Here is a 14,454-nt window from a genome sequence, read left to right as displayed (position 1 = left end):
GGTGGCTCAACTTACCCCACTATCCCCTAAACATTAAAATAATACAATTCCATTAGTAGTCTCTGCAGTCTCTGTCTGGCATCCCCTTGTCTCTGTTTTATTCAAGGAGAGCGTATGTGTAACAAGAGTAAAATAATGGTAGTGGGTTGTCTAAATAAAGTAAAGCTATTCTCTGATTAAGTTAAATGCTGTAGAGAGGTGGGTTGGGATGTCCGCCCTTGGAAACAGATGACAGAGAATGTGGTTTTAATCCAGCGATGTGGCTGCCGTGGTGGTAGGACGCCTCCCAAGGACGCTCGTCCGCTGATGCACCTCAAAACGCTCTCCTCAGGGCTTTGACGGATGACACCCCCGCTCCAAAATGATAGGCTATTATTTCACTTTGCAATGGATAAATGGCAACACTAGCTGCTACCTGTCCCCATTCCCTCGCCATGCCTCGCCTCACAGCCTGGCACCAACAGACAGACAAGGGAGGGAGGGAGTAGAGAATAAAAGGTTTGTGGGACTGTGACATTTTGTGATCTTACTTTCTCCTTTTCCACTTTGTTGTTCTAGGTGACTGACTACATTGTGCTGCTGTAGTGACAATGGCATTTGATAAGCAGCTGATTTGATCATGGGTTTTGATTGTTGAAACTGCTGAAGGTTATTTGTTCTTAGCTATTTACACAGCATCTGTTGCTCTGTCTCTCTCTCTCTCTCTCTCTCTCTCTCTCTCACATAGACCAGCAGTATTCATGGTCTCCTTCTCAGCACTTCGATGAAGACAGCTACTCCCCTCCTCCACCCAGGAACATGAAGGCTCTATCGGGTGGCCGGCCCAGCCAGCTCCAGATTACCTCAGCTCACACCTGCGGCCTGGCCGACTGCGACCACTCCCTGGACCACCATGAGTCCCGCACCCCCTCATACCTCCTCAGCCCCACAGAGAGCTGTCTCATGGATCACCACCGCTGTTCTCCCCGTAGCTCCATCCACTCTGAGTGCATGGCGATGCCAGTCTCCATGGCCAACACAGACCACTCCATCTCCAGCAGTACCTTTCCCAGGATGCACTACAGCTCCCACCACGACGGCAGCGGGTCGCGGGATGGTGGTATTAGAGGAGGAGGAGGAGGAGGTGTTGGCGGTGGATCACGGGATCGAGATGAGTGTGGCTCGTCGCATGGCGGCAGCGGTAAGATGAACAGAATCCCAGCCAACCTGCTGGACCAGTTTGAGAAGCAGCTTCCGTTACATCGTGATGGCTTCCACACGTTGCAGTACCAGAGGGCATCCACCACCACCACGGAGCACCGCAACGAGAGCCCTGGGAGGATCCGACACCTGGTCCACTCTGTCCAGAAGCTCTTCACCAAGTCCCACTCCCTGGAGGGCTCGTCCAAGATGAATGGAACCAAGGGAGACTCGCACCGGGAAGGCTCCCACCACCACCATCATCACCACCACGGACACCACAAACACAGCAAGCGCAGCAAGAGCAAAGAGCGTAAGTCATCAGACAGCAGCAGTAAGCAGCGCTCTGGGGTGGCGGGCTGGTGGAGCTCAGACGATAATCTGGATAGTGACAGTACGTACCGGACGCCCAGTGTCATGTCACGCCAACATGTGGACCACATCAGCAGCCACTGCTACCCCGACTCTGTCCACAGCCACTACGGGGACCTGTCGCTCAAGACCTCCAAGAGCAACAACGATGTGAAGTGTTCCGCGTGTGAGAGTGTGGCCATGGCTCCTGAAGGGAAGTTCATGAAGAGGAGCTCCTGGTCAACGCTGACCGTCAGCCAGGCCAAGGAGGCCTACAGGAAGTCCTCCCTCAACCTGGAGAAACCCATGATGCCCACAGACCTCAAGCCCAACCTCAGGCCCTGCCACTACCTACAGGTGAGTCACTCTTCTAGTCCTAGTCTGTCCGTTGCTGGAGCCATGTTGCCAGAACCACAGCAATGTGATAGATAGATAGAAAGATAGAAAGATAGAAAGAAAGAAAGAAAGAAAGAAAGAAAGAAAGAAAGAAAGAAAGAAAGAAAGAAAGAAAGAAAGAAAGAAAGAAAGAAAGAAAGAAAGAGGGACCAGTACGAAGTCACTGAATAAGAGCATCTGCTAATTGACTCAAATGTCAAATGGATGGGATTGACAGATAAGCAGACAGATATGTACACATAGACATAGGTCCACTGATAGTCTGATTTAGTGAAGCCATTGAAGAGAGAGAGGATTTATGGTCATTATCAGTTAGTGTAGAACCAAAGACCAGCTATGCTTCATTCTAACACTTAGAAACACTACCAACAATGAGGCTCATTGATTAGCATGGATCCCAATATCTAAGCCTGCGTTTATATGGCAATCTATTCCATCAGAGGCTCATGTTCAGCAGACAGACAGCCCTGAATCCAGACAGCGTTATTATGATGTTGTTTGTCTCAGCTGGACCTCTGATAGTTCTGAGAGATAATCTCTTGTATTTCCCTGTCCAGGATATGAGTCACCTGTCAGGGGCTCAGCAGGGTAGAAGCAGTGAGGGGACATCTCAGTGGGAGATATCAATTACTGTATCAATGAATAACACCAGGGGGGGGGCAAAGAAAAGACTCAGGATCATTGCAGGTTTGAGCTTTTTGCAGTGCCATGTTTCCCGAAGGAGTCAGTTGGTCTGTATTGGTGTGTGAGAGGCCAGGATCTGCATTGTGGGAAACCCTGGTGGATTGTGGGTAATGACATTAAGATTATTATTATTATTATTATTATTATTATCAATTCAAAGTGAATCAGCATTTTTGTAGTTGATGGTCCAGAGGTTTTATGTTAGGGTTGTGGTAGTAAAGGGTATTTGTTTAGGAATGGCAACTTCTTTGCCCACGGCACTGAATGCCTACTGTACTTTTTTACTAAAATAACGCTGTATATGAAACGATGCTGTTGGTGTATGATGAATCAATATCAAGCTCTTCCTGACAGTAAAAAGTACTTGTTTTACAGTTAACATACAACCCATGAGTGGGCTATTGCCTGAAGCTGAAAACATTTGAACTCCTCAGATAAATATGCCTCAGAGACTCGACGAAGTAGAATGTGGTGTAACTGCTGTCTTTAATGGACAAGAAATACATGATACATGGCTCAACCCACCCACCATTCTAGTGAGGAGGAAATGCTTATCTGACTATTAACTGACGTAAACAGGAAAACAGAGGTTTTGTGAATAATTCCAAGCGTCTGTATACAAAACCCTTTTAATGGTGATGAAAATGATGAACCCCAGACAACGGTAGCCTCTAGAACCTCGAATCTCTTTATCTCTCTAAGTGCACTAAACTCTCCCTGAGACTGATGATAAGAGACTGTAATGCATTCTTTGTCTGGTCTTTTGATGGGGTGTCTGAACGGCCATAAGCACGTTGTTTTTTTCTATAAATAGCCCAGTCCATTCCGTTGGTTCTCCACTGCAGGGCTATTTTGAACCTTGTCAATCGGCCCAGCTGGTGACGCATTTCCCCTGGGGATTGATGCCCCTTCTCTGAGGTGAACTAGCTACCAGGGAGGACTGTGGATCCACAGAGGGCTAGGAGACAGGGGGAAATAAACAGACTATTCTGGTCTATGGCTAGCTGGCTCAATGGCTGACTGGCTGGCTGGCTGGATGTCTCTCTATTTCTATACCTGTCCTTATCAACAGGAGCAGTGAGGTAGTTAGATTGAGTTGTTAGTCAAGAACATCACTAAAAGGGTCACATTGGAAGTTAGGCAGCATCCTGTTGCCGTTCTGCTTTGTTTTTCCATTTCGGTTTAAAGGTGCAGCCCTATAAAAATAGTTGTTGTTGATATTGTTTTTGGGAGGTGGGGTGTTTGTGGCACTCCAGATGGTTCAAAGTGCCAGTCACCTTGTTGTTGTCATTGGATTTGACGCCAGGGGAGAAAAGAAAGAAAAAAGCTATTGAAAAGAGAGGAAGTTATGATGCTGTGAGAGAGCAGAGTGCTCTCCAAAAATGGGAACGTTTGGTGTGTTAGTGAGCATAGAACAGGACAGAGATGGAGTACAGTTGGCTTCTTCCTGAAATGACAAATATTTGGAATCATGCTGTATGTGTAATCGATCATCGCTCTCTGTCTTTTGCAGACTGATTTCCCAATTACCCTAGCATGAATACACACACACACACTCAGGCCCTTGTTAGTATCTGTTAGGGAGGAACAGCAGCTTTGATTTAGATGCAGTAAGGTGACAGTGACAACGCAATGAAGTCATGGATGTGACCAGTTCACCTGGCCAGGATACAAATTCACGACAGACTGCTGCTCATGGCAAACTTAATTATCTCTCTCTCTCATTCTCTATAATTATCTCTCTCTTTCAACCCCTCTATCTCTTTCTCATGTTCTTTCTCCCTTCTCTTTGTAAGTCTTGCTCTTCCCTCTCTTAGATACTGTAGACAAGCAGATAGTGTAGATCTGAAAGGAATGACTGAAAAAACAAGCATAATACATGCCTTATTAGCCACTCAACTGCTCAGCCAAAGTGCCACTACAAAATCATTTTGTTTTACTGTTGTGTCTTAGCCTTCAGTAATTCACTTTCACAGCTTAACACAACTCTTTTCCTTCCAAAAGAGTAGAAAGCGCGGATTAGGCTTTGATTGTTTTGCTGATAGGGCAATGCGGCAGGATTTAATAAGACAATTAATTGCCATGTTGACTTGCCAAAGCTGGACGGTTCAGAGAGAGAACGCCTGTGATTAAAGGCAGAGTGAAGTTGCAGCGCTGCAGACACCACAGTCTCTCTCTCTCTCTCTCTCTCTCTCTCTCTCTCTCTCTCTCTGTCTCTCTCTCTGTCTCTCTCTCTCTCTCTCTCTCTGTATCTATGTCTCTCTCTCTCTATGTCTCTCTCTATGTCTCTATGTCTCTCTCTCTGTCTATGTCTCTCTCTCTCTCTATGTCTCTGTCTCTCTCTCTATGTCTCTCTCTATCTATCTCTCTATGTCTCTCTCTCTATATCTCTCTGTCTCTGTCTCTCTCTCTGTCTCTATGTCTCTCTCTATGTCTCTATGTCTCTCTCTCTCTGTCTATGTCTCTCTCTCTCTCTGTCTCTATGTCTCTCTCTGTCTCTCTCTCTCTCTCTCTCTCTATGTATCTATGTCTCTCTCTGTCTCTATGTCTCTCTCTATGTCTCTATGTCTCTCTCTCTCTGTCTATGTCTCTCTCTCTCCATGTCTCTGTCTCTCTCTCTATGTCTCTCTCTCTATATCTCTCTATGTCTCTCTCTCTATATCTCTCTGTCTCTGTCTCTCTCTCTCTCTCTCTCTCTCTCTCTCTCTCTCTCTCTCTCTCTCTCTCTCTCTCTCTCATGGCTTTATTGTCATGGGAAACACATGTCTACATTGCCAAAGCAAGTGAAAGATAATAAACAAAAGTGAAATGAACAATAAAAAAAATTAACAGTAAACATGACATTCATAAAAGTTCCAAAGAATAAAGACATGTCAAATGTCATATTATGTCTATATACAGTGTTGTAATGATGTGTAAATAGTTAAAGTACAAAAGGGGAAAAAAATCAACATAAATATAGGTTGTATTTACAATGGTGTTTGTTCTTGACTGGTTGTCCTTTTCTTGTGGCAACAGGTCACAAATCGCTGTGATGTATTTCACCCAGTAGATATGGGAGTTTAACAAAACTGTGTAATCTGAGGGAAATATGTGTCTCTAATATGGTCATACATTTGGCACGAGGTTAGGAAGTGCAGCTCAGTTTCCACCTCATTTTGTGGGCAGTTTGCACATAGCCTGTCTTCTCTTGGGAGCCAGGTCTACCTTCAGCGACAGTCTACACTGTCAAAGATTTCCTTAATTTTGGGTCAGTCACAGTAGTCAGGTATTCTGGCACTGTGTGCTGTCTGTTTAGGGCCAAATGTGTCAGGTAATTATCTTTTTGTTTTCTCAAGATTTTTTGCACACATTGTATATAGACTCCCCTTTTTTTTCTACTCTGTTATTGACTTGTTAATTGTTTACTCCATGTGTAACTCTGTGTTGTCTGTTCACACTGCTATGCTTTATCTTGGCCAGGTCACAGTTGTAAATGAGAACTTGTTCTTAACTAGCCTACCTGGTTAAATAAAGGTGAAATAAATAAAATAAAAAAGATTTGGTTGGGTCTAATTGTGTTGCTGTCCTGGGGCTCTGTGGGGTCTGTTTGTGTTTGTGAACAGAGCCCCAGGACCAGCTTGCTTCGGGGGCTCTTCTCCAGGTTAATTTCTCTGTAGGTGATGGCTTTGTTATGGAAGGTTTGGGAATCGCTTCCTTTCATGTGGATTTTTGCAGAATTCTGCATGCAGCATCTCAATTTGGTGTTTGTCCCATTTTGTGAATTCTTGGTTGGTGAGGAGACCCCAGACCTCACAACCATCAAGGGAAATGGCTTCTATAACTGATTCAAGTAGTTTTTTGCCAGATCCTAATTGGTATGTCAAATTTGATGTTCCTTTTGATGGCATAGCTGGCCCTTCTTGCCTTGTCTCTCAGATCGTTCACAACTTTGTGAAAGTTACCTGTGGCGCTGATGTTTAGGCCAAGGTATGTATCGTTTTTTTGTGTGCTCTAGGGCAACGGTGTCTAGATGGAATTTATATTCATGGTCCTGGCAACTGGACCTTTTTTGTAACACATTATTTTTGTCTTACTGAGATTTACTGTCAGGGCCCAGGTCTGACAGAATCTGTGTAGAAGATCTAGGTGATGCTGTAGGCCCTCCTTGGTTGGGGACAGAAGCACCAGATCATCAGCAAACAGTAGACATTTTACTTCAGATTCTAGTAGGGTGAGGCCGAGTGCTGCAGACTGTTCTAGTGCCATCGCCAATTTATTGATATATAGGTTGAAGAAGGTGGGTCTACATTCCTCTCTCTCTCTCTCGATTGAAGGGCAGTGTAGTTAACCAGACTAATTTGTAATAGGTTTTTAATAGTTCCAGATGTCTACGTTTACAGCACACATGACAGCAGTGGAACATACAGCAGTTGGAAAGCTGATAATATACATAGGCCTCTAAATTATTCTGTCAATTTTTCCCTATCAGACGAAAAGAGGAAGTCTAGAAGCAAGTTGCCTGACTGCTAGAACTGAGTTATTAACCAAAATGTCTGTTATTTTGGGGGTTTTAAACAATTAATTGACTAATTGACCGAAGTCGGTTCAATTATTTGAATCCATCATTTTCTGTGAGCTCTAGAGATATATCAGATCAAGTCCGAATTGTGTGATATAGTAGGGAGTTGTAGTTTCCAACAGGCGTATATTCGACATAGTTTATTGTAGAAAACATGTTAACTAAAATTACCATAGTCCATTGCGCGCCTACTTGTGCGTCTAAATTTATTTTACGCCAGCAGGAACAGAGAGCAGTTGCTTCGCAAGGTATTTCTACCTGGAAATACATGACCTAAGTTATTGATAGTTGGTATTTAGCACTCGTTAAAGTATGCCTTATTTACTTTGAAGAACTACTAAAATAGTGAATTAGTCAGACAGCAGCTCTATAGAGATGAGATGATGAATTGGAATGAAATAATGTCATAAAATAATACAAATGTATTGTACACATCAACTGAAATACTTTATTATAGTAAAGTAATGACAATGAATGCTGGTGGATAAGTGGTAATCAGTAATGGGCAGTCACTACCATTATGGGATTTTTATGATGTAACGGTTTTCTTCTGTCGAAGGAGAGGCAGACCAAAATGCAGCGTGGATAGTTTTGTACATCTTTAATAAAGATGAAAATACAACAATCTACAAAACAAGAATTGTGAAAAAAAATGAAACTGTCCTATCTGTTGCCACAAACACAAAGATAGGAACAATCTCCCACAAGAGACCTAAAGAATATGGCTGCCTAAATATGGGTCCCAATCAGAGACAACGATAAACACCTGCCTCTGATTGAGAACCACTCTAGGCAACCATAGACTTACCTAGAGTACTACTCTAACCACAATCCATAACTACAATCAACCCCAGACAAAACCACATAAATCCCCATGTCACACCCTGGCCTAACCAAAATAATAACGAAAACACAGAATACTAAAGCCAGGGCGTGACAGTAACCCCCCCCAGAGGAGCGGACTCCTGGCCGCCACCTATATCCATAGGGGAGGGTCTGGGTGGGCGTCTGTCCATGGTGGCGGCTCTGGCGCTGGACGTGGACCCCATTCCAACATAGTCTCTGTCCACCTCCTTTGCGTCCCTTGATTGGTGACCCTCGCCGCCGACCCAGGCCTACTAACCCCAACAAAAGGGCCCACCTGGACTGAGGGGTGCCTCATGACTGAGGAAGTTCAGGACCGAGGGGAAGCTCGGGACTGAGGGGAAGCTCGGGACTGAGGGGAAGCTCAGGCAGGTTGATGGATCTGGCAGATCCTGGCTGGCTGGTGGTTCTGGCAGATCCTGGCTGACTGGCGGATCCTGGCTGAATGGAGGATCCTGGCTGACTGGCGGATCTAACGGATCCTGGCAGACTGGTGGCTCTGGTGGATCCTGGCGGCTCCTGGCTGACTGGCGGCTCCTGGCTGACTGGCGGCACTGGCGGCTCCTGGCTGACTGGCGGCACTGGCGGCTCCTGGCTGACTGGCGGCACTGGCGGCTCCTGGCTGACTGGTGGCACTGGCGGCTCCTGGCAGACTGGCGGCACTGGCGGCGCTGGGCAGACGGGCGGCTCAGGCGGCGATGGGCAGAAAGGGAAGCTCCGGCAATGCTGGAGAGGAAGGCTCTGGCAGTGCTGGAGAGGAAAGCTCTGGCAGCGCTGGAATGAGGAGCTCTGGCGCCTCTGGAATGAGGGGCTCTGGCGCCTCTGGAATGAGGGGCTCTGGCGCCTCTGGAATGAGGGGCGGGAGCTCTGACAGCGCCGGTCAGGTGGGAGACTCTGGCTGCGCTGGAGAGGAGGAAGGCTCTGGCAGCGCTGGACTGAGGAGATCTGGCGCCTCTGGAATGAGGGGCTCTGGTGCCTCTGGACTGAGAGGCGGGAGCTCTGGCAGCGCCGGACAGGCGAAGCGCACTATAGGCCTGGTGCGTGGTGCTGGCACTGGTGGTACTGGGCCGAGGACACGCACAGGAAGCCTGGTGCGGGGAGCTGCCACCGGAGGGCTGGTGCGTGGAGGTGGTACTGGATAGACCGGACCGTGCAGGCGCACTGGAGCTCTTGAGCACCGACCCTGCCCAACCTTACCTGGTTGAATGCTCCCGGTCGCCCTGCCAGTGCGGCGAGGTGGAATAGCCCACACTGGGCTATGCAGGCGAACCGGGGACACCGTGCGCAAGGCTGGTGCCATGTAAGCCAGCCCAAGGAGACGCACTGGAGACCAGATGCGTAGAGCCGGCTTCATGACACTTGGCTCGATGCTTACTCTAGCCCGGCCGATACGAGGAGCTGGTATGTACCGCACCGGGCTATGCACCCGCACTGGAGACACCGTGCGCTCCACAGCATAACACGGTGCCTGCCCGGTCTCTCTAGCCCCCCGGTAAGCACAGGAAGTTGGCGCAGGTCTCCTACCTGGCGTCGCCATACTCCCTGTGTGCCTCCCCCCAAGAAATTTTTGGGGCTGTCTCTCGGGCTTCCTTTCCAACCGTGTTACCTCGTATCGACGGCTCCTCTCTCCGGCTGCCTCTGCTCTCCTAAGTGCCTCCACCTGTTCCCATGGGAGGCGATCTCTTCCAGCCATTATTTCCTCCCAAGTGTAACAACCCTTGCCGTCCAAAACGTCTACCCATGTCCATTCCTCCTTTCGCTGCTCCTGCTTCCGCTGCCTGTCACCACGCCGCTTGGTCCTGTTGTGGTGGGTGATTCTGTAACGGTTTTCTTCTGTAGAAGGAGAGGCGGACCAAAATGCAGCATGGTTAGTTTTGTACATCTTTAATAAAGATGAATTTACAACAATCTGCAAAACAAGAAACGTGAAAAAAAACAAAACAGTCCTATCTGGTGCCACAAACACAAACACAGGAACAATCACCCACAAGAGACCTAAAGAATATGGCTGCCTAAATATGGTTCCCAATCAGAGACAACGATAAACACTTGCCTCTGATTGAGAACCACTCTAGGCAACCATAGACTTACCTAGAGTACTACTCTAACCACAATCTCATAACTACAAACAACCCCAGACAAAACAAACCACATAAATCCCCATGTCACACCCTGGCCTAACCAAAATAATAACGAAAACACAGAATACTAAGGCCAGGGCGTGACATATGAATTGTTTTATTCTGTATTGAACAGCATTCGACCCACATAATGCATAGTGTACTTAATCGAAAACTGTTAATCGAACCGAAACCGAACCAACCTCAAAAAACAGTAATCGCTCAGCACTACTGACTGCCTAATTTACAGAAAGGGAGCTGAGGGGATCATCCATGCACCGTATATTCTGAGATATGGATGTATAGATGCAGAATGCATGGTAGCCTATGTGTTGTGTGCAGCCGTCCCAGTGAAGATTGCTATTTATAGATTGATAGGACAGGGTGACAGCTGTGCTATGACATAAAGACAGCCAGAGAGCTGGAAGAAGCTTGGGAATGAGCTCAGGAAGGATGGTAACAGTTGAAGGGAATTGGCCAGTGGCTTATGTTTCTCCCTACATGCTGTACAGTCGTGGCCAAATGTTTTGAGAATGACACAAATATTAATTTTCACGACGGTTGCTGCCTCAGTTCATATGATGGCAATTTGCATATACTCCAGAATGTTATGAAGAGAGATCAGATGAATTGCAATTAATTGCAAAGTCCCTCTTTGCCATGCAAATAAACTGATTCCCCAAAAAACATGTCCACGGCATTTCAGCCCTGCCACAAAAGGACCAGCTGACATCATGTCAGTGATTCTCTCGTTAACACAGGTGTGAGTGTCGACGAGGACAAGGCTGGAGATCACTCTGTCATGCTGATTAAGGAAACATGTGCCGTCATCATTGCTTTGCACAAAAAGGGCTTCACAGGCAAGGATACTGCTGCCAGTAAGATTGCACCTAAATCAACCATTTATTGGATCATCAAGAACTTCAAGGAGAGCGGCTAAATTGTTGTGAAGAAGGCTTCAGGGTGCCTAAGAAAGTCCAGCAAGCGCCAGGACTGTCTCCTAAAGTTGATTCAGCTGCGGGGCACCACCAGTACAGAGCTTGCTCAGGAATGGCAGCAGGCAGGTATGAGTGCATCTGCACGCACAGTGAGGCGAAAACTTTTGGAGGATGGCCTGGTGTCAAGAAGGGCAAGAAAGAAGCCACTTCTCTCCAGGAAAAACATCAGGGACAGACTGACATTCTGCAAAAGGTACAGGGATTGGACTGCTGAGGACTGGGGTAAAGTCATTTTCTCTGATGAATCCCCTTTCCGATTGTTTGGGGCATCCGGAAAATCCGGAGAAGACAAGGTGAGCGCTACCATCAGTCCTGTGTCATGCCAACAGTAAAGCATCCTGATACCATGCATGTGTGGGGTTGCTTCTCTGCCAAGGGAGTGGGCTCACTCACAATTGTGCCTAAGAACACAGCCATGAATAAAGAATGGTACCAACACATCCTCCGAGAGCAACTTCTCCCAACCATCCAGGAACAGTTTGGTGACAAACAATGCCTTTTCCAGCATGATGGAGCACCTTGCCGTAAGGCAAAAGTGATAACTAAGTGGCTCAGGGAACAGAACATCGATATTTTGGGTCCATGGCCAGGAAACTCCCCAGACCTTAATCCCATTAAGAATTTGTGGTCAATCCTCAAGAGGCGGTTGGACAAACAAAAATCCACAAATTTGGACAAACTCCAAACATTGATTATGCAAGAATGGGCTGCCATCAGTCAGGATGTGACCTAGAAGTTAATTGACAGCATGCCAGGGCGGATTGCAGAGGTCTTGAAAAAGAAGGGTCAACACTGCAAATATTGACTCTGCATCAACTTCATGTAATTGTCAATAAAAGTCTTTGAAACTTATTAAATGCTTGTAATTATACTTCAGTATTCCATAGTAACATCTGACAAAAATATCTAAAGACACTGAAGCAGCCAACTTTGTGGAAATTAATATTTGTCTCAATCTCAAAACTTTTGGCCACGACTGTCTGTTTTTTCCCTCCCTTTGTCCCTCACATGTATTTCCTGTCAGTTTGTGAGGAGAGAGGCGTGCTGTGATGTGCTGTAGCACTAACAGGATGCTCCCACACACAGTGAGAGAATCCTCTGTCTGTTCATAGCCCTTACAACAGTTCCTAGCAACCCTGTGACAGGAGAGGACACCTCCAGGAAGGCAGTGAGACCTAGACCCAAGACCAAACAATACACAACATCGAGAGGGAGAGGGAGAGTGAGGCAAAGGGAGATATATATATAGAGAGCAGGAAAGTAGCAGAGGGAGACATGTATAGAGAGAGAGCAGGAAAGTGGCAGAGGGAGATATATAGAGAGAGAGCAGGAAAGTAGCAGAGGGAGACATATATATATAGAGAGAGAGAGAGAAATGAGGAAAGTGGCAGAGGGAGATATATATAGAGAGAGAGCAGGAAAGTAGTAGAGGAAGATATACATATAGAGAGAGCAGGAAAGTAGCAGAGGGAGATATATATATATATATATACAGTGCCTTGCGAAAGTATTCGGCCCCCCTGAACTTTGCGACCTTTTGCCACATTTCAGGCTTCAAACATAAATATATAAAACTGTATTTTTTGTGAAGAATCAACAACAAGTGGGACACAATCATGAAGTGGAACGACATTTATTGGATATTTCAAACTTTTTTAACAAATCAAAAACTGCAAAATTGGGCGTGCAAAATTATTCAGCCCCTTTACTTTCAGTGCAGCAAACTCTCTCCAGAAGTTCAGTGAGGATCTCTGAATGATCCAATGTTGACCTAAATGACTAATGATGATAAATACAATCCACCTGTGTGTAATCAAGTCTCCGTATAAATGCACCTGCACTGTGATAGTCTCAGAGGTCCGTTAAAAGCGCAGAGAGCATCATGAAGAACAAGGAACACACCAGGCAGGTCCGAGATACTGTTGTGAAGAAGTTTAAAGCCGGATTTGGATACAAAAAGATTTCCCAAGCTTTAAACATCCCAAGGAGCACTGTGCAATCGATAATATTGAAATGGAAGGAGTATCAGACCACTGCAAATCTACCAAGACCTGGCCGTCCCTCTAAACTTTCAGCTCATACAAGGAGAAGACTGATCAGAGATGCAGCCAAGAGGCCCATGATCACTCTGGATGAACTGCAGAGATCTACATCTGAGGTGGGAGACTCTGTCCATGGGACAACAATCAGTCGTATATTGCACAAATCTGGCCTTTATGGAAGAGTGGGAAGAAGAAAGCCATTTCTTAAAGATATCCATAAAAAGTGTTGTTTAAAGTTTGCCACAAGCCACCTGGGAGACACACCAAACATGTGGAAGAAGGTGCTCTGGTCAGATGAAACCAAAATTGAACTTTTTGGCAACAATGCAAAACGTTATGTTTGGCGTAAAAGCAACACAGCTCATTACCCTGACCACACCATCCCCACTGTCAAACATGGTGGTGGCAGCATCATGGTTTGGGCCTGCTTTTCTTCAGCAGGGACAGGGAAGATGGTTAAAATTGATGGGAAGATGGATGGAGCCAAATACAGGACCATTCTGAAAGAAAACCTGATGGAGTCTGCAAAAGACCTGAGACTGGGATGGAGATTTGTCTTCCAACAAGACATTGATCCAAAACATAAAGCAAAATCTACAATGGAATGGTTAAAAAATAAACATATCCAGGTGTTAGAATGGACAAGTCAAAGTCCAGACCTGAATCCAATTGAGAATCTGTGGAAAGAACTGAAAACTGCTGTTCACAAATGCTCTCCATCCAACCTCACTGAGCTCGAGCTGTTTTGCAAGGAGGAATGGGAAAAAACTTCAGTCTCTCGATGTGCAAAACTGATAGAGACATACCCCAAGCGACTTACAGCTGTAATCGCAGCAAAAGGTGGCGCTACAAAGTATTAACTTAAGGGGGCTGAATAATTTTGCACACCCAATTTTTCAGTTTTTGATTTGTTAAAAAAGTTTGAAATATCCAATAAATGTCGTTCCACTGTTTGAAGCCTGAAATGTGGCAAAAGGTCGCAAATTTCAAGGGGGCCGAATACTTTCGCAAGGCACTGTATATAGAGAGAGCAGGAAAGTAGCAGAGGGAGATATATATATATATATAGAGAGAGAGCAGGAAAGTAGCAGAGGGAGATATATATAGAGAGCGAGAGCAGGACAGTGGCAGAGGGAGATATATATATATATATAGAGAGAGCAGGAAAGTAGCAGAGGGAGATATATATAGAGAGCGAGAGCAGGACAGTGGCAGAGGGAGATATATATATATATATATATATAGAGAGAGAGAGCTGG

At 45.9% G+C, this 14,454-nt stretch overlaps 1 protein-coding gene across 1 annotated transcript in view; it reads left to right on the top strand.

The window, feature by feature from the left end:
* Positions 1-783: 783 nt before the first annotated feature.
* The window catches only part of LOC135508350 (disks large-associated protein 2-like), a 106,037-nt gene continuing 92,366 nt past the window's right edge, over positions 784-14,454 (top strand). The window contains exon 1 of the mRNA XM_064928473.1: positions 784-1,887. Coding sequence (XP_064784545.1) covers positions 799-1,887 — 1,089 coding nt within the window. The 5' untranslated portion in view covers positions 784-798. The remainder of the gene's footprint in view (positions 1,888-14,454) is intronic.

The sequence above is a fragment of the Oncorhynchus masou genome, chromosome 21, assembly GCF_036934945.1.
Source record: "Oncorhynchus masou masou isolate Uvic2021 chromosome 21, UVic_Omas_1.1, whole genome shotgun sequence".
In the NCBI taxonomy this organism is placed as follows: Eukaryota; Metazoa; Chordata; class Actinopteri; order Salmoniformes; family Salmonidae; genus Oncorhynchus; species Oncorhynchus masou.
Note: the sequence above shows the minus strand (reverse complement) of the source record. Positions and strands in the feature narration are given on the sequence as shown.